Source organism: Diabrotica virgifera, chromosome 5 (genome assembly GCF_917563875.1).
Source record: "Diabrotica virgifera virgifera chromosome 5, PGI_DIABVI_V3a".
Classification (NCBI taxonomy): Eukaryota; Metazoa; Arthropoda; class Insecta; order Coleoptera; family Chrysomelidae; genus Diabrotica; species Diabrotica virgifera.
This window is the reverse complement of record NC_065447.1, coordinates 124,299,695-124,326,787: the sequence shown is the minus strand read 5'-3', so window position 1 is coordinate 124,326,787 and position 27,093 is coordinate 124,299,695. Positions and strand designations below refer to the sequence as shown.

Here is a 27,093-nt window from a genome sequence, read left to right as displayed (position 1 = left end):
TTTAATATTCTTTGAATTACACTGAATATGCTTATTTAATTTAAAAGTAAAATAATTCTATCATACTTTCAAAAAAAATTCACAAAAATGTGCTTAAAATATTGATTTCAAACCCTACGCCCCCCTTAAGGATAGCTATGACACGATTTTGATAGGCAACCAATGCAAGACATATTTGTCAATGTAAGAAATTTAATAAGAAAAATGTTTCATCCGAAAAGCAGATGGGTGCATGTCGATCTATATTCGGATCTTAGACTATAATATAGAAGATATGAGCTTATCCCGTATACGGATAATGGCAAAGATAATGATAATGATTTAATATATTTACAATTTATTAAACGATATGCGAGAAAACCAAATTATTAGCAAATACACAAAATGCTTAAAATATTCTGGGAACAATATATTTCAAACGTATTGAATTTTTAACAATAAATATTTTTGTTACAACTGTAACGGATATTTATAAGCTAAATGCACAATTAAAAAAAAAACTTCAAACGTTTAATAAGATCAGATTACTCCGACTTGAAGTGTTTTATCGGTACATAATCTGGATCATTCTTATCAATCTTCATTGGCGAAAAGGATCTTTTTTTGATATCTTCGGCTTTAATATGGGATACCCCTTCCTTATCTTTGGAAATTTTAGATATTATTTTTATATTTTTAGCATCGGCAATAGCTGACATCGGTTTATGCAACGTTGAAGCTGCAATAAGGTTTTCTATGTCATCTACGTCCATCCTCGATATAGTTGGTTGCTTTTCTAATGGCCCAGGAGTGACCTAAAAAGCAAGAATGTAGGTATAATATACAGTGAGCACGTAAAGGTTGGAATAAATTTATTTTCTCGAGAATGGACAAATTTGGAAAAAATCCCGAAACAGGTAAATTTTTATTTTTAAATTACGACTTTTTGGCATATATATATATATATATATATATATATATATATATATATATATATATATATATATATATATATATATATATATATATCCTCTAAGGTAACAGCTGATCTGGTAGGCAAGAAGGGGTTGAAGTTATTGGGTATGCAGCTGATTGAAAGCCAAGTGATACTCTGTTCAACAAATCATTATATTTCGACAATTTTCATTGTCATCATCAGATGAGAGCTACAAATATTTAAACATGGTACATTTTTTTATAATACAATTTCTTTGTTAATTATGTCTTACTTGATTGAGGTTAGTAGCAATGATCTTCAACATCAAGTACTTTGCAGTATGAGACCGTGTGGGTTACAGCTTTAGTTGGTACTATATCCATTGAATTATTATAAATATTGTATAATTTACTATCACAATAATAAAAGGACGAACACAATACACTTTAAAATCAAAACAAAAACGTTTGTTAATCGACTGTCATTAAGGTTAAGTACCAGAATATCAAATATCGAATGTTGCTATTTTATGTGAGAAAATAATTAGTTCCATGTCACTAATGTCACAGAGGCTTATTTAATTGAAGTTTACTATACCGGTTGTCTCTTAGTTTTGAAATTTATTATTATATTTTATGTTATGTTAGTTATTTATTTAGGATGTGTGTTAATTTATGTTGTTTTTCCAGATTTAGTAAATAAGCGTAAATCTCACTCAGATGCTCGACATCTGATTTCTTATTTATCAAGTAATCAGTTTGGGTGATAAATGCCATCTCAAGGAAGAGTCTAGAGAAGGAATCAGAGGAAGAGACTCTTCCTTGAGATGGCATTTATCACCCAAACTGATTACTTGATAAATAAGAAATCAGATGTCGAGCATCTGAGTGAGATTTACGCTTTTTTACTAAATCTGGAAAAACAACATAAATTAACACACATCCTAAATAAATAACTAACATAACATAAAATATAATAATAAATTTCAAAACTAAGAGACAACCGGTATAGTAAACTTCAATTAAATAAGCCTCTGTGACATTAGTGACATGGAACTAATTATTTTCTCACATAAAATAGCAACATTCGATATTTGATATTCTGGTACTTAACCTTAATGACAGTCGATTAACAAACGTTTTTGTTTTGATTTTAAAGTGTATTGTGTTCGTCCTTTTATTATTGTGATAGTAAATTATACAATATTTATAATAATTCAATGGATATAGTACCAACTAAAGCTGTAACCCACACGGTCTCATACTGCAAAGTACTTGATGTTGAAGATCATTGCCACTAACCTCAATCAAGTAAGACATAATTAACAAAGAAATTGTATTATAAAAAAATGTACCATGTTTAAATATTTGTAGCTCTCATCTGATGATGACAATGAAAATTGTCGAAATATAATGATTTGTTGAACAGAGTATCACTTGGCTTTCAATCAGCTGCATACCCAATAACTTCAACCCCTTCTTATATATATATATATATATATATATATATATATATATATATATATAAAATAAAATAAAATAAAATATATATAAAATATATATATATATATATATATATATATATATATATATATATATATATATATATATATATATATAAGAAGACAATGAGTCTTTGCTGACAGTAAATGTACAGTTTTTGGTTATTGGGTTATGCAGCAATTGATAAGTGTACTCTTTTAAGTCTTTATTCCGAGCTTTCGTTCATGATTATGAACATCATCAGGGTGCTACAATTATATATGTGAAACAATATGAAAATATGTATATAAAATTATATGTACTTACAACTTATTGAGGATATTTCAAATAGGTGGTCATTAAAATGAGAATTGTACTTATTAAAATGGTCATGTAATGTCTCGATAAAACAAAATTATTCAAATAAAAATTTTATAATTTAGTTCAACTTCAAAATCGACGAAATATAAAATGACACTTGGACATTCATGACATGGCATTATTTAAAATATCTAACAAAATTTTTTTTTTTTTTTTTTTTTTTTTTTAAGGATGATCAATTTAGTAAACGACCAATAGGGTCAATGATAATTAAGAAAGTATTTTTTAAATTTTATAAATTACTGTTGAAATTATAAATTAGGGTAAAATTTAAAAAAATTAGTAAAATTTTTTGATCAAGTTTAATTAGAAGTTTTAAATTATTTATATAAAAGTAATTTATAAAGTTGTTGACAAAAATTAATTTATACAAAAGTAATTTATAATGTTGTTGACAAGTCAGAGTATCTAGAAGAGGAGTTAGGAGATAACTCACGATTATCTAAAAATAGTAGATAAGAAAACATTTCATTTAGGTGGCCTATATCAGTACGATGATTCATCGAATTTGGATTTTTATTTATGTGAACCATTTCCAAAAAAAGCCGCTTTGAAGTATGTGACTCACGGTCCAATATTTTAGCGTTATTGTAATCAATTCGATGATTATTATTGAAAACATGTTCACCCAATGCACTTCTGTCAGGGTACAATCTGCAGTCTGACTTATGTGAAGTTATTCTGTCTTTTAATCTTCTTGATGTTTGACCAATATATATTTGATTACAATCAAAACAAGGAAGACTGTAGACTGTACCAGTTTTAGAAAGCATTGGAGTCTTGTCTTTGACGTTTGAAAAAACCTTATTGACTGTGAGAGTCGTCTTAAATGCAAGTTTGATATTTTCGAAAGACTTAAAAAGTCTAGTAAACTTCGGTGCAATATCGCTAATATATGGTAAGGTCATATAAGTTACGTTAGTAACGGGAGTCGCGTTGGTTTGCGAGTTGTCTGCATCAAAATTGTTATTAACATTTGTTGGTTGAATGTTAATTGTATTAAACAGTAACTTCTTCAACAAAGACTCTGGATAACCGTTTTCCAAAAAAAGTTGATACAATATTTTTAAATTTTTTGAGTGAAAAGAAACATCGCTGATTTTTAAAACGCGGTTTTTTATGGATTTAATTAAATTGATTTTCATAACGTGTTTATGGTATGAACTATAGTTTAGATATCTGCCTGAACTAAGTGGTTTACGATACCAATCCACTAATAAAATGTTATTTTTACGTATAACTCTAGTGTCCAAAAAAGGTACAGAACTCAATATGTCCTCTTTTTCAAGAGTAAATTGTATATGATGGTTAAAGCTGTTAAAATAGAATAACAAATTATCAAGTTCATTAGTAGGCAAGCAAAGTAGAATGTCATCTACATATCTTTTGATGAAAAATAATTTGAAGGGTAACACACGTAACACAAAATCTAAAATATAATCCATAACATAATCAGCTAAGATAGGGGAAATTGTACTACCCATAGGTGTACCAAAAGTCTGTTTGTAAAATCCACTGTTAAATACAAAATAATTGTTTTCAAAAAGAAAGGTTAAAAGTTCAAAAAATGTTGACTTAGACAACTCACAATTATTCGAAATGCTAGACCAATTATAGTCAATGGCAGTAATACAGATATTAAGATATACATTACTAAACAGAGAAACTACATCGAGGCTGGCAATCTCGTAACCATCAGGTATTTTTAAATTATTTAATAATGAATTGACTTCAAAAGAGTCTTTTATGTGAAACTCGTTGTCTAAATCATACGATCTAGTAAGAATTTCAGCCAAAAATTTTGATAGATTATCTGTAGGAGTGCCTATAGATGCTAAAATTGGTTAATCTTTTTTTGGAAAACGGTTATCCAGAGTCTTTGTTGAAGAAGTTACTGTTTAATACAATTAACATTCAACCAACAAATGTTAATAACAATTTTGATGCAGACAACTCGCAAACCAACGCGACTCCCGTTACTAACGTAACTTATATGACCTTACCATATATTAGCGATATTGCACCGAAGTTTACTAGACTTTTTAAGTCTTTCGAAAATATCAAACTTGCATTTAAGACGACTCTCACAGTCAATAAGGTTTTTTCAAACGTCAAAGACAAGACTCCAATGCTTTCTAAAACTGGTACAGTCTACAGTCTTCCTTGTTTTGATTGTAATCAAATATATATTGGTCAAACATCAAGAAGATTAAAAGACAGAATAACTTCACATAAGTCAGACTGCAGATTGTACCCTGACAGAAGTGCATTGGGTGAACATGTTTTCAATAATAATCATCGAATTGATTACAATACCGCTAAAATATTGGACCGTGAGTCACATACTTCAAAGCGGCTTTTTTTGGAAATGGTTCACATAAATAAAAATCCAAATTCGATGAATCATCGTACTGATATAGGCCACCTAAATGAAATGTTTTCTTATCTACTATTTTTAGATAATCGTGAGTTATCTCCTAACTCCTCTTCTAGATACTCTGACTTGTCAACAACATTATAAATTACTTTTGTATAAATTAATTTTTGTCAACAACTTTATAAATTACTTTTATATAAATAATTTAAAACTTCTAATTAAACTTGATCAAAAAATTTTACTAATTTTTTTAAATTTTACCTTAATTTATAATTTCAACAGTAATTTATAAAATTTAAAAAATACTTTCTTAATTATCATTGACCCTATTGGTCGTTTACTAAATTGATCACCTTTAAAAAAAAAAAAAAAAAAAAAAAATTTGTTAGATATTTTAAATAATGCCATGTCATGAATGTCCAAGTGTCATTTTATATTTCGTCGATTTTGAAGTTGAACTAAATTATAAAAATTTTATTTGAATAATTTTGTTTTATCGAGACATTACATGACCATTTTAATAAGTACAATTCTCATTTTAATGACCACCTATTTGAAATATCCTCAATAAGTTGTAAGTACATATAATTTTATATACATATTTTCATATTGTTTCACATATATAATATAGTTGTAGCACCCTGACGATGTTCATAATCATGAACGAAAGCTCGGAATAAAGACTTAAAAGAGTACACTTATCAATTGCTGCATAACCCAATAACCAAAAACTGTATGTATATATATATATATATTAATATATATATATATATATATATATATATATATATATATATATATATATATATATATATACATATGGCTCACAAATGATAGGAAGCCCGCTACAACCTGCGGATGAATGGAAGCCCGCGGTTTACGGGGTAAGGGGATTGTAGCACTGTCTTATTCCTACGGTCTTACGAAGCCCACTCGTATAAACGCGTTCACAGTGTATATGGATTACGCATTATACGAAGCCCGACGATGTTGCCATGTTTTAATTTACGTTTAAATAATACGACTGTTCTACGAGATCCTTATATGTGTATATAAGTCGTCATATTGCCTGTTATAAGAAGCCCAATTCTATTCAGCAATCTATACGAAGCATTTTAGAAGAGTCAAGATAGAACGAAAAGATGCATTGTTTCGGAGCAATTCAAAAAAGATTATCTTTTTCTAAAACTTTTTTTGTTAGTTTATATACATGTTAAAGTAAAAAGTTCTACTCACAGATTTTGCCGCTTATTGTTTATTATTTGTTTAACAATAACAATAATTGTTTTGTACAGTGTGTCCAATTAACACGTTGACGGACACTGCGTCAAATGTATAAGCAAGTGTTGTGACACTATATGTATTTTGCAAAGTAGAATAGGGAAAAATTCAACGTATATAGACGTTGTGTCACATTACATCAATGGAAATTAGACGACTATAGACGTTCTGTTCGTCAACGTGAAAAGTTGTGCATGGTCTAAATTAAAAATAGAACCATCAGTTCATTTTTTTAGCCGTATACGAGATATTATGTCAAAAAATATGAATTTTACTCAAGAGTAAAGTCGCTTTATTATTCAAAATATTGAAAATTGTTATAATGAAAAGTTGTTTGGAATTAAGAACTATATTCTAATATGCCATTTCATCTTTCTAATTAAAAAAAGTTGATTTTTTTTTAATTATGGATATACAACATTATTTTCAGTTATTTCAATTATGATTACTCTTTTATTATAGACCAGTAAGGATCTGTGAAAAAACGTCTATTTTTGGATGTGAAAGGTGGCATTCGGATTTTTGCAGATAAAGTTAGGTGATAACTTCGTTAATAATAGTTGACTTATGCTCCTTCTCAAATATGCCCGGAACATTAATAAAAAAAATAAAATATTTAAAAATTTCGAAAAACGTCGATTTTTTCTGCTTTCTTTGCTTATAACTTTAAAACGATTCGTTTTGAAACAAAGTCGTACAGAAATAAAATAAAGATAATTGAATTTTGTATGATATCCGACTGGTCAAAAATGTCTTAACTTATTACCTTTTCTGCAATATAGCAATAAATACAAAATAAGGGGGCAAAATATGCCTGTTGTTATTCAATGTTTTTAACCACTTTGGTGGTACTTAGAACCTTAGTAATTCACTTAGGAAATTCTTTGTAACATACTTAAACCGTGTACCAAATTTCAATAAAATCGAGCTAATGCATTTTGCATAATAAATTTGCAATTTAAATGTTTTTAAAAAAGTTCAAATTTTTTAAAATCTTTCTGAACAAAAAGTAGACCATTTAGAAGTTGTCTAATTTTTTTACATATAAAGCGGTGCTTTACCTATCCAATACACTTTACAGAATTAAAATCGGATTATTTAAGGGGCCTCAGCAATGTTTTAAACTTATAAACAATTTTTTGGCTTATAAACAAATAGCTTTGTTTAATAATAAAAAATTAATTTTTAGCAATGCAAATAATTAAAACCGGTATAATTTGATTTAAACTTTCAAATGCTGTCAGCAGAATTGCTATTTTATTTTTTAATCAAAACTTATTCGCGTTCAAAAATTGCACTTTTTCGATTTATTGAAAGTTCCACTTCGTGTATCTCGAAAACTATGCATCCTACGAAAAAACTTGTAAGAACATTTTTTGCTTAGACTTACCCAAGAAATATAAAAAAATGTTTTATTTTGCGAAAAATCGATGTTATGTAATTCCTCAAGTTCTTTGTTTATAACAATTTTATCGACATCCGGATCAACTGTTACCCAAAAAAATCGTGTTCCACGATCTTGGGTAAGTCCATCTAAATAAAGGAGCCCGCAGCACCCCCTCCTGACTACAGGACTAATTTGTTTATAAGCCAAAAAATTGTTTATAACTTTAAAACATTGCTGAGGCTGCTTAAACAATCCGATTTCAATTCTGTAAAGTGCGTTAGATAGGTGGAGTGCTTCTTTATATGTAAAAAAATTGACAAATCTTTGTATGTACTAGTTTTTGTTGTGCAAGATTTTAAAAAATTTTAATTTTTTAAAAAAGTTTAGATTGCAAAATTATTATTCAAAATCTAGTAAGTCAATTTTAATGAAATTTGGTGTACGGTTTTAGCACATTACAAAAATTTTCTAAGCGAATTAGGAAGGTTCCAAGTAAAGTGCCTTTTCCTCCCTTGAATGACTACTGCCCTCCGCTACGCGTCGGGCAGTAAACTTCATTCTCGGGTGGAAAAGTAGCACTTTCCTCCCTTGTTATACAAATAGCTATATGTATCATAATTTAAATAAACAACTAAAAATAATGTTGATTAGAAAAATTTTCAATTTTTTTTTCCATTAGAAGGATGAAATTGCATATCAGAATATAGTTCTTAATTCCAAACAATCATGTTAAATTATATAATTTAAAATAATTTTAAAAATATCGTTGAATTTTGTTTCTATTTTGTTTTTGATTATGCTGAATCCGAATGTGGCATTACAATTTGAAAATGTTTATAAAGAAGCTCTTTTACACTATGTCTGCGTAGCAAGGAACCATATTTGAAACATTTTTATTACAAATTTTACGAAAAAAAGTTTATTCTTCATAAATTGCTCTGCATAGTCTAAAATCTAAAACCCAATCATCAGATATCAAGTTTTATCAATTTTATACGAGGTATGTCAAAATACGAATTTTGTTAAAGAGTAAAGTACCTTTATATTCCAGAATATCAAAATATGAGTATTATAAAAAGTTGTTTGGAATTAAAAACTATGTTTTATTATAATTACATCATTCTAATTGAAAAAAAATTCAATGATTTCTTAAATTACGGATACCCATCATCATTATTTTATTTCAATTATTTCAACTATTTTATTATTAATTTTACGAAAAAAAGTTATTCTTCATAAAATACTATATTCTGTAATATTCATAAAATACTCTATTCTATAATTTTATACGAGGTATGTAAAAAATATGACTTTTGCTTAACAGTTCAGTATGGTTTGTTCAACAGTAAATGGTTGAGTTCAATTAGTGCGGTCGTAAATATTATTAAATTTATCTGACCTGGTCCATTGTTAAGACCCACCCCGAGCGATAAGCAACCGAGGTAGACAGAGTTGGTCTTTTGACAATTAACACTGACTAGACGGTAATCCCATAATAAAGCAAATAAATTGTACCAGAAAACATATTTAAATTTTACCTGAAACCGGACCTTTTATACTATTATCGGTTATTCTAGGATGTTTATAGTGGTAACTAATTGAACTCGACCATTTACTGTTAAACATACCATACCTTTATAGTTCACAATATCTCATTTAGAAGAATGTAATTGAACAGTGAAACATATTTTGTAATTCCAAACAACTTTTTTTAATAACAATTTTCGATATTGTGAAATCTAAAGGTACTTTACTCTTGAGTGAAATTCATATTTTTTTATATACCTCGTATGTCAAAATGTAAAATCGTATGTAAAACCTCGTATGAGCACACAGGAAACGATTTTTAAAAATGGCCACCAATGTATTGCATTCGCAGATGATCTAACATTATTATCGACAAGTAAGAAAGAGCTAACAAAATTAATGAGCAATATAATAAAACAAGCCAAACCTTTTGGTCTTCTCATAAATAAGGAAAAGACAAAATACATGATAATGGGAGAAACAGATAAAGAAAATGAAGACAATTTCACATTGGAGATAGAAGGAGAAAATGTATGCGCATTTAAAAGAGTTTCAGAATTTACATACCTGGGTGTAAAAGTAGATGAAAAGGGACATGGGGAAGGGGAAATAAAAGCAAGAATAGCAAAAGCAAACAAAAAGTATGGAGCATTGCGTCCATTAATGAAATCCAAAGATGTGTCAAGAAAAACAAAAATAAGAATCTACAAAACAGTTATCAGACCTACAGCTACATATGCATGTGAAACATGGGTGCTTAAAAAATCAGAAATAGACCTTTTAGAAAGATGGGAGAGGAAAATACAACGAGCAATATATGGAGGCGTGAAAATAGACGGTCAATGGAGAAGAAGAAATAATAAGGAACTTGAAGAACTATATAATGAACCAAAAATAACGACGGCAATCAAAGCACAGAGAATCCGATACTTAGGACACATAGAAAGAATGGGAAAGGCGAGAATGCCAAAAATGGTTCTATTACGTAAGCCAATACAAAAAAGAAGAATAGGAAGACCAAGAAGGAGATGGAAGGACAGCGTATATGAAGACTTAAAACAAAGTAATATTGTAAACTGGAAAGAAAAAGCTTTGGACAGAAAACAATGGAAGGAAGTGGTGAAGAAATGTATGGAAAGACTATAATGTTAAGTGTAGTATTAAGTGTTTTATACAAACAAATGTAATATTGTATATATTATAGTAGTATAGGATATAGCATTATATATAAATATGTAATAGTAATTGTAAGGAAAAATTAAATCTTTCAGCCCTAGGCCTTCACGGCCTGTTGAGCTTAATAAATAAAACCTCGTATGTAAAATTAATAAAATTTGATATTTAATGGTTGCATCTGAGATCATATACGATGCAGAGTATTTTATAAAGAATAACTTTTTTCGTAAAACTGGTAATAAAAAAGTTATTAATAGGTTCGAAGTTACGCAGACATAATGTTTAAGAGCTGAAAATATTTTTTTGTTGAAAATGTATTATTGTTCAAGCTTATTATTAAATTTATTTTAGGTAAGTTTTAGAGAAAACATTTTTGATCACTTTTTATGAACAATTTTTTAGTTGGTAATTTTCGGTTTTTGTATTACATTTTTGTTATCTTTCTTAATTTTTGTCAAAAAGGAATAGTTTATTTCATTTCTAAAATAAAATTATTGAGTAAATTTTAAAAAATACATCAAATGCTTTAAAAAATCACCTATAAAATTGTAAAAAATCTTTTCAAACTTGAGTAATACCGTTTTAAAGTGCTGGTAATTCTGTAAATTACGTTTTTACTTAAAACTTACGTAAAAGTTTTCAAAAATTCCATTTTTTGCGTCATATCATGTGAATTAAATTTTTGGCATTTTTTTGAATGAAACATTGTTTAGTAAGATGTTTGAAAGGTAAGTTGTGCAAATTTGAGAGCTTTATAAGAAAAATTTTATTAGTTACACATTTTTAAATAATGTTTAAACAAAATTCAGCCCACACCGTACTTATGCCCATACATTTTATTTCTTTTTATATTGGGTTATTTAAAGAAACATCTAATTTCGCAGTTCATTTGTTTAATAAAAAATTAAGTGCCCACTTCTAGAGTAGAACTTTTTAATATGTTGTTTATTAAACATTTCTTAGGGCCATCGGTACATAATTCGCAAATATTTTAAGGCTATCCCTACTTTTTCTGTCTTTACACGGCAAATTACGTGCAGTAAAATTGTCACTGGTATGGATATGTAAACTTTACTTGACAATTTCATCATTAACTGTAAAGATGGCTTTTGAATGTTCTTGGATAACTTTTACTAGTATAATTAATTGCCTTAATTGTTAATTCAGTTAATTAATATGATTATTTCATATTTCCGACCAATAGAAAGCTACAAAAATACAAATTAAATTGATCATTTTTGATAATATCCCATCGTCAAGTATATTACGTCAGATGCCCTTCGTTGCTGTGAAAAAATACATTCAGTGACATTAATGACAATTACTGTTTTAAAACTTATAAAAGTGATGACTTTCAATCGTAAAATATTTATAACAACTGTGTGTTTAATTGTACTAATTTGTGCTTACATAAATAAATTACAATAAAATTTTGGTTTTAAACAGTTTTATTCAAGAAATAATCGCAGCAAATTGCAGCTCGATCTCTGAAATTATTATCGAATTGTTTCCCTCGTGCCACTTGACGTAATTTCACTCCCCTTCGGGTCGTGAAATTAATACTGTCAAAGTGTCACTCGGGAAAAATTCGATAATTTCAGAGCTCTTGTGCAATTACTACTGATAATTTTTTCACTACCTATGTATTCAGTAATAATTTATCTACTGTACAACAAAAGCTAATAATCAATCGAGAAAAGAGGAAAAGTGACAAAGTAATTTTTTAATAATATATTGTTACTATGAAACGCTTACAATTTTGAACATCTGTAACAACACAATACTTGGATCACTGAATATATCCTGGTGTATCCTCTGCTTTGGATCTTCCATAAATAATAAACAATAAATAACTTTTTATTAAGTTCACGTCTTAAATCAATTATTTATCAAACACATTATCAATATTATTTAATCAATAACTGAAAATATTCCCGATGCCAGGTCAAATATTTAAAATTGTCACTGTCTGACTGACAATATGCTGGCAATATTCTATTTACTACTGACAAAGATTTGGAAAATATTACCACGGACATTGTGTTCATTTTTTTTCAAATCCTGAAAAAAAAACAATAAATATTTTTGAAAAATTTAAACGCAAAATGAAAGACTAAATTATTACCGAGGGCCGAAAGTCTCTTACAATAAATAAAAAGTTTATTTTGAATGAGATATTTTGAAATTAAAAGTCACACTAAATTTTCTTTTAGTTTTTTAGCCCTGTAACTTATTAAAATAAACATTATAAAAGTTCTCAGGGACTTTCGGCCCTCGTTAATAACGTAATCTCTTATTCTGAGTTTAAAATTTTCAAAAATACTTAGTTTTCTCAGAATTCAAAAAAAAATTAATTCCATTTGAGTAGCATTTCAGCAGAAACTACGTACCCATCCCCTTAATGAAATTAAAAAACATCTATATTGTTTGGTTTTTTTCGAAGGGAAAATCTATATGCATTTGTATTAAATATTTTGTATTTGTATTAAATGAGGCGCTCAGAGCAACAGTGGCACAGTCCACAAATTGAGCATTTTTAGATTAATACATCAATAAAAGCAGAAAAATTGGATATATGGTTCAACAGTGGTCTACACAATCTAGCTCTACATTTGGCAAGATGGCACTACATAATGTATTGTTGCCTTGACAAATACTAAAAATACGAATGAAACAGTGGCCTAACCCTCAATTGTGTGGCTCAGACCCAACAAACAAGTGTTCATCTTATCAGAATCAGAATAATACGCATAATTCATAAGAATGACTATTTTTAATTTTATAAAGTAATATTTAATAATAATAACTTTAACCCCGTCCTTGACTGAGTGGTAAGAGCGCCTACCTTTGGATCGAAAAATCCGAATGGTTGTGAGTTCGAATCTCACCAGGGTCAGAAATGTTTCATTTATTATAAATTAATAAATGAAAATAGTTTCTGTCCTTGTGGGATCGGTACTCACCGGAGGGACCGCAGACGTTCGGATACAGTTAGCGTCTCTTTGCAAAGACAATGACGTCAACTTTGCAAAGTAACAAGACACTTACTCAACACACACACACTACACATTACACTAGGTACCCAACTGTTAAAAATTACCGTACCTACCATGCCAATGGCCATTAGTTGTCGAGGCATTTACTTTTTTAAATAAAAAAAAAACAATAATTTAATTTGTCATAATAATTTCCTATTTGGTAGCAAACTTTGTGGCTTATTACAAACTAAAATAGTAAATTAGTAATACAAAGTATTAATTTGTATTAATTGTATCAATTAAAATAAATAATTCTTTTGCGATTCAATTTTTAAATCTTTTTTCTGTCGGTATCTTACTGTGTACAGGTAATGCTAAGAATTACCATAATCTGTTCTCGGGAGTCTCAGTACACAAGATTAATGACGATGAACGACCCAAAAATACGAAAAATGTGCATTGCCAGGTAATGATAAAAATGTTTACAACCTAATAGTACTTTGAGGAATACGCAAAAACGTTGCCAAACTTCAGGGCTTCTTATAATGGGTAGCTCAATGTGGGCTTCCTAACGCTGCTGAACTTCTACAGAGTATATACTTTTTTTCGCAGCGCAAACTGGTGGTAGATACCATGAACTACTAGTGTATGTTTTGATAATAATTCCAGACATAAGAAGCCCGGGCTTCGTATTGTTAATCATGATTTCAGAGCTACCTATGGTACATTTCTAAAATTTGTCCGAATATATATGAAGCCCAAGCGTATTTACATGTTCTGAACTTGGTTAAAATATCGAGAGAAGGTGTAAAGTACGTTTTTTGGGGAAATAACATTAAAGAATTACGAAGCCCGAATCCGGGCTTCGTAAGGAGGTGTCGGGCTTCGTATGACCGGTGCGATATAGCGTTTTTGGCTTCCTAAAGTCGGAATCCATATATATATATATATATATATATATATATATATATATATATATATATATTGTTATATTTCTATTTGATATGAAAATTAAAATTTGATAATTATAGACAAAATTCAATTTAATATAAAATATTTTCAATTTTCTCAACCACGGGCATATAAATTTAGAACAACCTGTATACAACAAATTGTTATATTTAATTTTAAGAAGTGATTAAAAGAAACTCGGGACAATGCGCTTAGAATGAACAAAGTGAATGGCGCGTACCATTGTCGTTGTTCGCGGAAGGTTCGATCATAAGCCTATGCTAAATAAGACTCAAGTGAAATCGATAATAGGTCATTATCGTTGTTCGCGGAAGGTTCGATCATTAGCCGATGCTAAATAAGACTTAGTAGAAATAGAGAATAGGTCATTAAATTTTGTAAATAGTTGAAAGTAATTTTAGAATGGGAATTAACTATTTTTTTTGGAAATCCATTACGCATATTTAGAAAGTTTAAAAATTGGTTTTGAGGAATACTGCGAATGAGAGTTGGTGGTGGAAGGTTGATTTGTGAATCTGGAAGGGATATTTAGAAAGTAGGGGAATGAATGAAAAATAGAGATCAGAATGTTTTGAGCTGTCGAGAAGTGAAGTCCAGTAGTAGACGGTAGTGTACGGAGAGTGAGAAAGCCGGTGTAGTTCCGTGAGTGTGGAGTATCTATCGTGGAACGAGAGGTAGGCCAGGTTGAGAGTAAAAGAACCTCCTTGAGCCAAGAGTTCCCGGTAGCTGATTGCAGTTTCGAAAAAGGTAGAACACAGCATCACGACAGAAGCAGGAAACGAGAGCTATACGAGCTAGTTTCAAAGGAGAACATTACTGGAAGCCAGGACGAGGTATTGATTGCAGCCAAGGATAGCAGGAAACGGGTCTTGTGTGAAGACATTCTCAGTTCACCAGAAAAAGGTCAGTCTCATTTGTTTGGACATGAATGTATGGGTTTTTCATATTAAATACCACATTTAAATTTGAAGAAACATAATCAATAATATCAGAAAAGCTTCATCAAACTTAAATAGAATTGTTGCTAATAAATCATAATAGTTAAATGTTAATAAAAACTTTCAATTGGAAACCAAAAGGAAATAAGATTCCCATGTGTAAATGTTATGTTTAAGAATAATAAGATATAGCAAATATTAAGCAGTGATTGCCATTTAAATAAAATAAACAATATTTTGATTACAATTGTAACCCATATGTGTTATTATTTTACTCTTTTCTTTCCTATCCCGATTAGGAACCATTGAGAAATACTTAGAAGCCACGTAAGTAAGTAATTAATTTTATAAAAAGCCCTGAGATTTAAAACATATTGATATGTGATCTGGTAAATTAATTAGATTATTATTAATGCATTGATTAAATTAAATGACATATAAAAATATTATCTCATATCAATAATCAAGATCACATCAACTGTCGTCCAACGTGGAAAGCATTGATAAGTATTTCTAGTGGCAAATTTGAAGGATAAAAAGAGTAAAGCCGGTATTTGAAAATTTATATGCCTGTGGTAAAAAGTGAGATACTTACATTTGATAACATAAAATTTTAGATCTCTTTAGGTACAAATTTTACATAACTGATTTAATATTTTATTTTACGATATTTACATTTGATATATTTATTGACAATTTATAATATTTGGGTGAGAAAAAGTCGTTTTGGTAACATACTAGTAAAATTTCATATTTGGCGGGGACAGTACTTCTTGAAAACAAATGTCTGTGACAAGAAGCCAAAGCAAAGACAACAAAAAACAAAAAGAACATTCAAATCAAGAGAATAAGTCAGACCAAGAAGATATTTTAGACACGACAATCATGGCATCAGAACAGCAAGAATTATCAGGAATAGATAAATTATTACAAATGATGCAACTCCAGTCACAAATAATGGAACAGAAAATGGATGAAACACAACAAAAACTGGATGACAATCAAAAAGAAACAAAACAGAAAATGGATGAAACACAACAAAAACTGGATGACAATCAAAAAGAAACAAAACAAAAAATGGATGAAACACAACAAAAATTGGATCAAAAAATGGATAAAGTGGATCAAAAAATGGATGAAACACAAAAAAAAAATAGAAGAGAACAACAAGAAAATGGAGGAACGCATAGAAAAGTATAAAATGAGAATGAAGGACCACATGAAAGAACAAGAAATGAAAATTCAAAATAAAATGAAGGAGTTAACGAATTGCCAGAAAAAAGAAATGGAAAGTTTGGAAAACAAGTTGGAAAATGCTATTCAAGTAGACAGAGAACAAGTGGAAAAAAGAATCACAGAAATAGAAAAACAAGTCACCGAAAACAGGACACAACAGAATGTCGGAGAAAGAAGAGAAATGGTTATACATAGCACAGATGACGTGAAGATAAGGTTTGGCGGGGATGTAAGAAGATTACACCCAGTGCCGTTCATAAATAGCCTGAAAAAGAAAATACAGCACATCGGAAATTTCGAAACAGCAAAAGAAACTATCAGAAACCATCTCAAATATGAAGCAAGCCTATGGTTCGATAGCAAAGAAGAAGAATTTGACAGTTGGCAACAATTTGAACAAAAATTTTTGAATTATTTCTGGGGAAAAATCCAACAATTGGAAATTAACAAGGAATTGCAAAATGGGAAATACAATGATAGGATGGGTATATCAGAAAGGACATATGCATTACAAATTTACTATAACGCAAAACATTTACAATATAATTACTCATCGGAACAATTAGTCGAACTGATTGCAAGACATTTCGAAGAAACACTGGAAGACCATATCACATTGCAAAACTACAAAGACATAGATAGTTTATGCCAATTCCTACAAATAAGAGAATCACGTTTAAGAGAAAGAAAATCAAGAAGGTCGCGAGAAGATTACAGGCCCCGAGAAACACAGGATTACAGAGATAGAAATCAAAATAGGAGGGACTATACAAGACGAGATTTTAATCCCAGAAGGGAAAACGAAAATAGAGACAACGGAAGAGGAAATTATGAACAAAGAAATAGGCAACGGAATGAGGACAGAAATCGAGAATACCAGAGTAGAAACATCACACGCTCAAATCAAGAAAACAGAAATAATGGTAGACAAAATGAACAGGGATATCGAGAAAACCGAAACAGATCCGACAGACCAAGAGAAAATAGAAGAGAAGTAAATAATACCCAGACAGATGAATATGACGGAGAGAGACATTATGACGAAAATATAAACAACGATGAGCAACCGGCGTCTTTTCACGACGGCGCTCACTAAAAACCAAAAATCAAACAGGAATCTTTTGTAACCCCAAGGAGTTTATAAAATTGGCACAGGAACTCGGAAAAGATCCGAGGAATTTATAATATTCACGATGTATACAAATATCACGAATAAAAGATAGAATTACATGAAGTAGATAGTAAGTTAGGATATAAGACGTAGATTAAAGTAAGGAAATATACAGGGAGTTGGTTTTGCCTCGAGAAAATTTATTTAAAAATGCAGATAAATTTTATCGAATACAAGGCGGGGATTTGTTATATTTCTATTTGATATGAAAATTAAAATTTGATAATTATAGACAAAATTCAATTTAATATAAAATATTTTCAATTTTCTCAACCACGGGCATATAAATTTAGAACAACCTGTATACAACAAATTGTTATATTTAATTTTAAGAAGTGATTAAAAGAAACTCGGGACAATGCGCTTAGAATGAACAAAGTGAATGGCGCGTACCATTGTCGTTGTTCGCGGAAGGTTCGATCATTAGCCTATGCTAAATAAGACTCAAGTGAAATCGATAATAGGTCATTATCGTTGTTCGCGGAAGGTTCGATCATTAGCCGATGCTAAATAAGACTTAGTAGAAATAGAGAATAGGTCATTAAATTTTGTAAATAGTTGAAAGTAATTTTAGAATGGGAATTAACTATTTTTTTTGGAAATCCATTAAGCATATTTAGAAAGTTTAAAAATTGGTTTTGAGGAATACTGCGAATGAGAGTTGGTGGTGGAAGGTTGATTTGTGAATCTGGAAGGGATATTTAGAAAGTAGGGGAATGAATGAAAAATAGAGATCAGAATGTTTTGAGCTGTCGAGAAGTGAAGTCCAGTAGTAGACGGTAGTGTACGGAGAGTGAGAAAGCCGGTGTAGTTCCGTGAGTGTGGAGTATCTATCGTGGAACGAGAGGTAGGCCAGGTTGAGAGTAAAAGAACCTCCTTGAGCTAAGAGTTCCCGGTAGCTGATTGCAGTTTCGAAAAAGGTAGAACACAGCATCACGACAGAAGCAGGAAACGAGAGCTATACGAGCTAGTTTCAAAGGAGAACATTACTGGAAGCCAGGACGAGGTTTTGATTGCAGCCAAGGATAGCAGGAAACGGGTCTTGTGTGAAGACATTCTCAGTTCACCAGAAAAAGGTCAGTCTCATTTGTTTGGACATGAATGTATGGGTTTTTCGTATTAAATACCACATTTAAATTTGAAGAAACATAATCAATAACATCAGAAAAGCTTCATCAAACTTAAATAGAATTGTTGCTAATAAATCATAATAGTTAAATGTTAATAAAAACTTTCAATTGGAAACCAAAAGGAAATAAGATTCCCATGTGTAAATGTTATGTTTAAGAATAATAAGATATAGCAAATATTAAGCAGTGATTGCCATTTAAATAAAATAAACAATATTTTGATTACAATTGTAACCCATATGTGTTATTATTTTACTCTTTTCTTTCCTATCCCGATTAGGAACCATTGAGAAATACTTAGAAGCCACGTAAGTAAGTAATTAATTTTATAAAAAGCCCTGAGATTTAAAACATATTGATATGTGATCTGGTAAATTAATTAGATTATTATTAATGCATTGATTAAATTAAATGACATATAAAAATATTATCTCATATCAATAATCAAGATCACATCAATATATATATATATATATATATATATATATATATATATATATATATATATATATATACAGAGAGAGTCTGTAAAGTGGAATAAATTCAATATCTCAAATACTAATTGTTTTTTTGGAAAATGCTCAGACCCGTCGATTAGTATTTCAAATTGTCCTTTTTGACATTCAATAAAAATGTATACAGGGTGTCCCAATTTAGAGATATGACATCATCGTCGATTTTCTTAAATGGCAACACTGTCATTTTGATAGCTAATTTGATAGGGTTTGTAAAGTTATACATAACTGCAAAATATCAAATTTTTATTCTCTACCATTTACAAGATAATAGAAAATAACAAAGTTATATCTGTAATTTGGAATATATTCAATAATTAAAATACTAACTGTTTTTTTGAAAAATGCTCAGACCCGTCGATTAGTATATCAAATTGTCATTTTTGACATATAATAATAATGTATACAGGGTGTCCCAATTTAGAGATATGACGTCATCGTTGATTTTCTTAAATGGCAACACTATCATTTTGATAGCTATTTTGATAGCGTGTGTAAAGTTATACACATCTGAAAAATTTCAAAATTTTATTCCCTACCATTTACAAGATAATAAAAAATAACAAAGTTATGAAGAACAAGAAGTAATCAAATAATAATTGAATTTATTTATTTCAATTAAGCAAATGCTCATAACGTTGCCCATTGACAATTTGACAAAAATTGAGGGCAACATTATGAGTTTTTGCTTAATTTATTGAAATAATTAAATTCAATTATTAGTTGATTACTTCTTTTTCATAACTTTGTTATTTTTTATTATCATCTAAATGGTAGAGAATACAAATTTGAAATTTTGCAGTTGTGTATAACTTTACACACCCTATCAAAATAGCTATCAAAATGACAGTGTTGCCATTTAAGAAAATCAACGATGACGTCATATCTCTAAATTGGGACACCCTGTATACATTATTATTATATGTCAAAAAGGACAATTTGATATACTAATCGACGGGTCTGAGCATTTTTCAAAAAAACAGTTAGTATTTTAATTATTGAATATATTCCAAATTACAGATATAACTTTGTTATTTTCTATTATCTTGTAAATGGTAGAGAATAAAAATTTGATATTTTGCAGTTATGTATAACTTTACAAACCCTATCTAATTAGCTATCAAAATGACAGTGTTACCATTTAAGAAAATCGACGATGACGTCATATCTCTAAATTGGGACACCCTGTATACATTATTATTGAATGTCAAAAAGGACAATTTGAAATACTAATCGACGGGTCTGAGCATTTTCCAAAAAAACAATTAGTATTTGAGATATTGAATTTATTCCACTTTACAGACTCTCTCTGTATAAAAATGGGGTTGAGGTTTATTGGGTATACAGCTGAATTAAACCAAGTGGTACTCTGTTTAACAAATCGTTATATTTCGCTGATTTTCATCAGCATCATCAGACGAAAGCTACAATATTTAAAAAATAGTACAATGTTATAATACGATCTTTTTTTAACAATTTTTATCTTACCTAATTGAGGTTAACGGTATTAAGATGACATCGAGATACTGCAATTTTGATATAAAATTGATGAAATTTTGTTAATAGTGATGTATTAGGATTAATTGAAATTATTTTTATATTGACAAGAAGGACAATTTTTTTGATTTGAAGTTGATTGAATGTCAATAAGGTGAAGTACTAGATATACTAAATATTGAATGTTATTGAGTGTTTTATGTGAGAATAAGTTAGGTATAAATCGTTAATGTCACAAAAGCTTATTTGAATAAAATCTATTATATCGGTTTTCTTTTAGTTGGAAAATTTAATATTATTTTTGTATGATAATTATTTATTTAAAATATGTATTTATTGATGTTGTTTTTCTAATTGTAATAAGTAAGCATAAATTTCACTTAGATGTTCGACGTCTGATTTTTTATTTATTAAGTTATCTGTTTGACTGATAAATGCCATCTCGAGGAATAGTCTCTTGTTAAGATTATTTTCCATTGCAAGGATTTTTGTTTCGTTGTAGTTCATTACATGTTGTTCATCATGTACGTGTTTTGCAAGGGAACATCTATCAGGATATAATCTACTGTCACTCTTGTGTGAAGTGATACGGATTTTTAGGTGTCTATTCATTTGGCCTATGTATTGTTTGTTAACTTCCACAAGGAATACAGTAGATTATGTTAGATAACTGGTCTTTAGGTGTTTTATCTTTAACCTTAGTGAAAATGGAACCGATTGTTAAAACTGTGTAATTGGCGATTTTAATATTCTCATCAACTGATTTAAAAATTCGTGTAAGTTTAGGTGTTAAGTCTTGTATAAATGGTAATTTAAAGTATTTAATTGTAGGTAATGGCGTGTTAGTTGTGTGTACTATTGGGTTAACGTTTTGTGGTGTGTGATTAGGGTTAGTTTGTGTTACAGATAATGTAATATTTGTTGTATTGAATAGTAGTTTATTAAGTAATTTGTTTGGGTATGAATTCTCTAGAAAAAGCTGATGAAGGATTTTTAGGTTTTTATTATGGAGTGATTGATCTGCAATTTGTAAGATTCTATTTTTCATTTGTGTTATAAGATTAATTTTTGTATTATGTTTATGATTCATTATTTTCAAGGAGTTGTGATAATTCTATATAGTCTGTTTGTTTCATGACTACAGTAACGTTTCCTTTGTCAGATCTGGTGACTATAAGTTCTGGATGTTCTTTAAGAAATTTCTTTGTTTTGATAAGTAAGTAGTGAAAGTAGTTGTTGGTCTTTTTATTGAAACATATTTAGAACTAAATTCTGACCCTACACTTAAAATACAAAAAGAAAGTAATAAATTAGTACAGAATTTACTTAATAACAAATTTATTGACGAACCCACCAAAAAACAACTAACGAAATATAATAGTAACGCTCCAAAATTCTATGCATTACCAAAAATACACAAACCGACATTGTCATTAAGACCTATTGTTTCATCTATTAACTCACCAACTGAACATATTGCCAATTTTATAAAAAACATTCTAACTGCATCATATGATTTTAATAATGAATACTACATAAAAGATTCATTTGAAGTAAAAACAATATTTAATGGATTACAACTACCAAATAATTACGTTCTTGTAAGTTTGGATGTCGTTTCTCTTTTTACTAACATCTATCTGGACGCTTGCATAAGATCCATTAACAAACATTGGTCTGACATAACTAAACATTGTAAAATCGATAAAGATACCTTCTTAGAACTAGTCAACTTCCTATTCAACAACACATACTTCTCTTTTAACAACAAAATATATAAACAAAAAATAGGCACTCCCATGGGAGGCTGTGTAAGTTCTATTCTAGCTTCATATGTTATGGATGATTTTTTAGATATAGTCATCCCTGTTCTTCCATTCAGAATAACCTTTTTAAAGAAATACGTTGACGACATTATCTTAGCCCTACCAAAAGATATGATAAATGAACTCTTATACATCTTCAACGATTTCGACCCACATATCCAATTTACAGTGGAAACAGAAGACAAACATCAATCAGTTCCATTCCTTGACACCAAACTAATACATAATAATAACAACGTAATAATAACAGATTGGTATAGAAAACCTATTAGCTCCGGAAGGTATATCAACTATTGGTCATATCATAAACATAATACAGTGGAACCTCGATTATCCGTCTCTCCATTAACCGTCACCTCTGTTAACCGTCAGGGTCCGTACATAAGTTGTATTGACTACAGAAGTAAAAAATAATTCGTCATAAATTCATTTTGTTTGAACATTGCGGTAAGTCGATAGGCCAAGTGAAATTCGCTGAAATGTACAGTTTTGCTATCACCATATTTTAAGAATGAATTAACTGTTTTGTTTTCGTGGCCTAAAGATGACATAAAAGAATGGTTAATTTGTGATGAGGACGCAAAAAGCTATCCATTGTTGACAGATGATGAAATCGTTGAAATGGCAACAGAGGCGGAGGAAGCAGATTCAGAAGCTGACACAGACTACAGGTGACAAATTGATTAGATTGTACGAACACGAATCTCTCTTATATTGTCAAACAAAACATTCAAATAAAATTTGAGAGCTGTACTATGAATTTTGAATTTTTTTAATGTTCTGTTAACCGTCTTTTCGATAATCGAGGTTCCACTGTACAAAAATTAATCTTATAACACAAATGAAAAATAGAATCTTACAAATTGCAGATCAATCACTCCATAATAAAAACCTAAAAATCCTTCATCAGCTTTTTCTAGAGAATTCATACCCAAACAAATTACTTAATAAACTACTATTCAATACAACAAATTATACATTATCTGTAACACAAACTAACCCTAATCATACACCACAAAACGTTAACCCAATAGTACACACCACAACTAACACGCCATTACCTACAATTAAATACTTTAAATTACCATTTATACAAGACTTAACACCTAAACTTACACGAATTTTTAAATCAGTTGATGAGAATATTAAAATCGCTAATTACACAGTTTTAACAATCGGTTCCATTTTCACTAAGGTTAAAGATAAAACACCTAAAGACCAGTTATCTAACATAATCTACTGTATTCCGTGTGGAAGTTGTAACAAACAATACATAGGCCAAACAAATAGACACCTAAAAAGCCGTATCACTTCACACAAGAGTGACAGTAGATTATATCCTGATAGATGTTCCCTTACAAAACACGTACATGATGAACAACATGTAATGAACTACAACGAAACAAAAATCCTTGCAATCGAAAATAATCTTAACAAGAGACTATTCCTCGAGATGGCATTTATCAGTCAAACAGATAACTTATTAAATAAAAAATCCGACGTCGAACATCTAAAGGCGGAGACAGATATCCGCGCCGCGCACTCCGCGCCGTGTGTGCGCCGCGCGTTCGTGGCGCGGTTATTGTTCGTCAAAATTTTTCATTTTGACGATCCAGAGGAAACTTACGAACGTTTAGTAATTGTAGATAATCATGTCTCTGTCCTGTACTTCTACTACATCTTATTTTGGTATTGTTCTGAAACTATTTTCTTGTGTCATCTTATGCAATTTACTATTTTATGTGGAATAAGCCACAGTTTGGGAACATTTCGGGAACTACCTTTTTCGCTTCCTGGCAAAACAAATATAATGGTAGGGGAGCCCAAGCGGGGATTTTTGCAGTTACTCGAGCGCGTCAGATTATCATATGGGGAGAAACGTGGTACCCTGCAGATGTACCTCCACCATATATTGGCTCTTAACACAGGGGAGTTCGTTCAGGGGGGCCCGAAAAAAATCTATCCTTAAAATATTCGAAATTGTCAGATTAAGATAAGGTAAGTTAAGTACATGCAAAAGAGTCTATATTTCAAAAATATGACGATTTGAGCGGGGCGTACGGAAATGGGTGAGTCAAAAAGTTTCACAAAAAAAAGCGAATATTTCGCGAAATGAACGTCAGATTGAAAAACTAAAAACTACGTGTTCAATATTTTTCAAAAATCTATCGAAAAATACCAAACTTGACCCCCCACGGAGAGGGGTGGGGGGTAAATTTAAAATTTTAAATACAAATCCCGCGATCTTTCGCAAAATAAACATAATATCGAAAAACTGCAAAATATACTTTATCAATGTTTTTAAAAAATCTATCGAATGGTTCCAAACACGACCCACACGGAGGTGAGGTGGGGGGTTACTTTAAAATCTTAAATGGTAGACCCCGTTTCTTATTGCAGATTTGGATTGTTTGTATAAAAATAAACAACTTTTATTCGAAACATTTTTTTGAATTATGGATAGATGGCGCTATAATCGGAAAAAAGATTGTTGGAAATGGAAAATTAAATTAAAAAATGGGAAGTCCCCACTGAAATGGAAAATTTTACTCAACTTTTTTGGTTTTAGGACCTAATAATCACAACCCAATAGGTCCCCAAAGCGCTTGAGTGACTGCACATTTAGCATACTTTGCTCCCCTACCATAATATATCTGATTGTTCCTACAACCAGAAACAAAATTAGAGAACTATAGGTACTTCCAAGTCATGCGATACCTTTTTCGTTTTCCGGTGACACAATTGTAATGTATCTGCTTGTTTCAACTGCGTAGCTTCACTAGAAACGAAATTAGAGAACTATACGTTGTTCCAAGCCCTGTGTTAACTTTTTCGCTTTCCAGTGACCCAATTATAATATATCTGCTTGTTCCAACTCAGTTGCTTCACCAGAAGCGAAGGTAGGAAACTATAGGCTCTTCCAAGATGTGCATTACCTTTTTCGCTTTCCGGTGACCCAATTATAATATATATGTTTGTTCCAACTACGTTGCTTCACCAGAAGCGAAGTTAGAAAACTATTGGGTCTTCCAAGTTGTGCGTTACCTTTTTGGCTTTCCGGTGACCCAATTATAATATATCTGCTTGTTCCAACTCAGTTGCTTCACCAGAAGCGAAGTTAGGAAACTATAGGCTCTTCCAAGATGTGCGTTACCTTTTTCGCTTTCCGACGACACAATTATAACATATCTACTTGTTCCAACTCCGTTGCTTCACCAGAAGCGAAGTTAGGAAACTATAGGCTCTTCCAAGTTGTGCGTTACCTTTTTCGTTTTCCGGTGACATAATTATAATATATAGGCTTGTTCCAACTACGTTGCTTCACCAGAAGCGAAGTTATAAAACTATTGGGTCTTCCAAGTTGTGCGTTACCTTTTTGGCTTTCCGGTGACCCAATTATAATATATCTGCTTGTTCCAACTCCGTTGCTTCACCAGAAGCGAAGTTAGAAAACTACTGGGTCTTCCAAGTTGTGCGTTACCTTTTTGGCTTTCCGGTGACCCAATTATAATATATCTGCTTGTTCCAACTCCGTTGCTTCACCAGAAGCGAAGTTAGAAAACTATTGGGTCTTCCAAGTTGTGCGTTACCTCTTTCGTTTTCCGGTGACCCAATTATAATATATCTGCTTGTTCCAACTCCGTTGCTTCACCAGAAGCGAAGTTAGAAAACTATTGGGTCTTCCAAGTTGTGCGTTACCTTTTTGGCTTTCCGGTGACCCAATTATAATATATCTGCTTGTTCCAACTCTGTTGCTTCACCAGAAGCGAAGTTAGAAAACTATTGGGTCTTCCAAGTTGTGCCTTACCTTTTTGGCTTTCCGGTGACACAATTATAATATATTCGCTTGTTTCAACTGCGTTGCTTCACCAGACACGAAGTTAGAAAACTATAGGTTCTCCAAGTCGTGCGTTACCTATTTCGCTTTCCGGTGACACATAATATATATCTGCTTATGAATGTTTTTTTGATATTGATAACTATTTCCGAAGTAAAAGTCGAAAGGTCAAGTAAACTTGATTTCAAACTCGAATTGTGGCTTATGCCCAAATAAAATAGTAAATCTTATTTTTAATACATGTTATTTTTAGTACAACAATGAACTAACATTTTTTAAAAAGGTCCGCATGCACATTTTTTTATTTCAGCTTCTATTTTCGTTCAGATCGGATTTAAGTTGTTTCTTTAAATTAAATGGTTCTTTATTGAGGATCCCACAATAATGATTTTCCACGGTAAACATCAATTTCCTTCCGACAGTTCCGACCATTCCATTACTAACAAATATTCAACTCATGTGCGCC

General features: G+C 30.4%; 1 protein-coding gene across 3 annotated transcripts in view; it reads right to left on the bottom strand.

Annotated features, from left to right (window-relative positions):
- Window positions 1–394: 394 nt before the first annotated feature.
- LOC126884361 (KAT8 regulatory NSL complex subunit 3) overlaps window positions 395–27,093 on the bottom strand; it is a 720,298-nt gene continuing 693,599 nt past the window's right edge. For all 3 annotated transcript variants that reach the window (XM_050650291.1, XM_050650289.1, XM_050650290.1), the window contains one exon: window positions 395–794. In XM_050650291.1, the coding sequence (XP_050506248.1) occupies window positions 525–794 (270 nt within the window). In that variant the 3' untranslated portion in view covers window positions 395–524. The remainder of the gene's footprint in view (window positions 795–27,093) is intronic.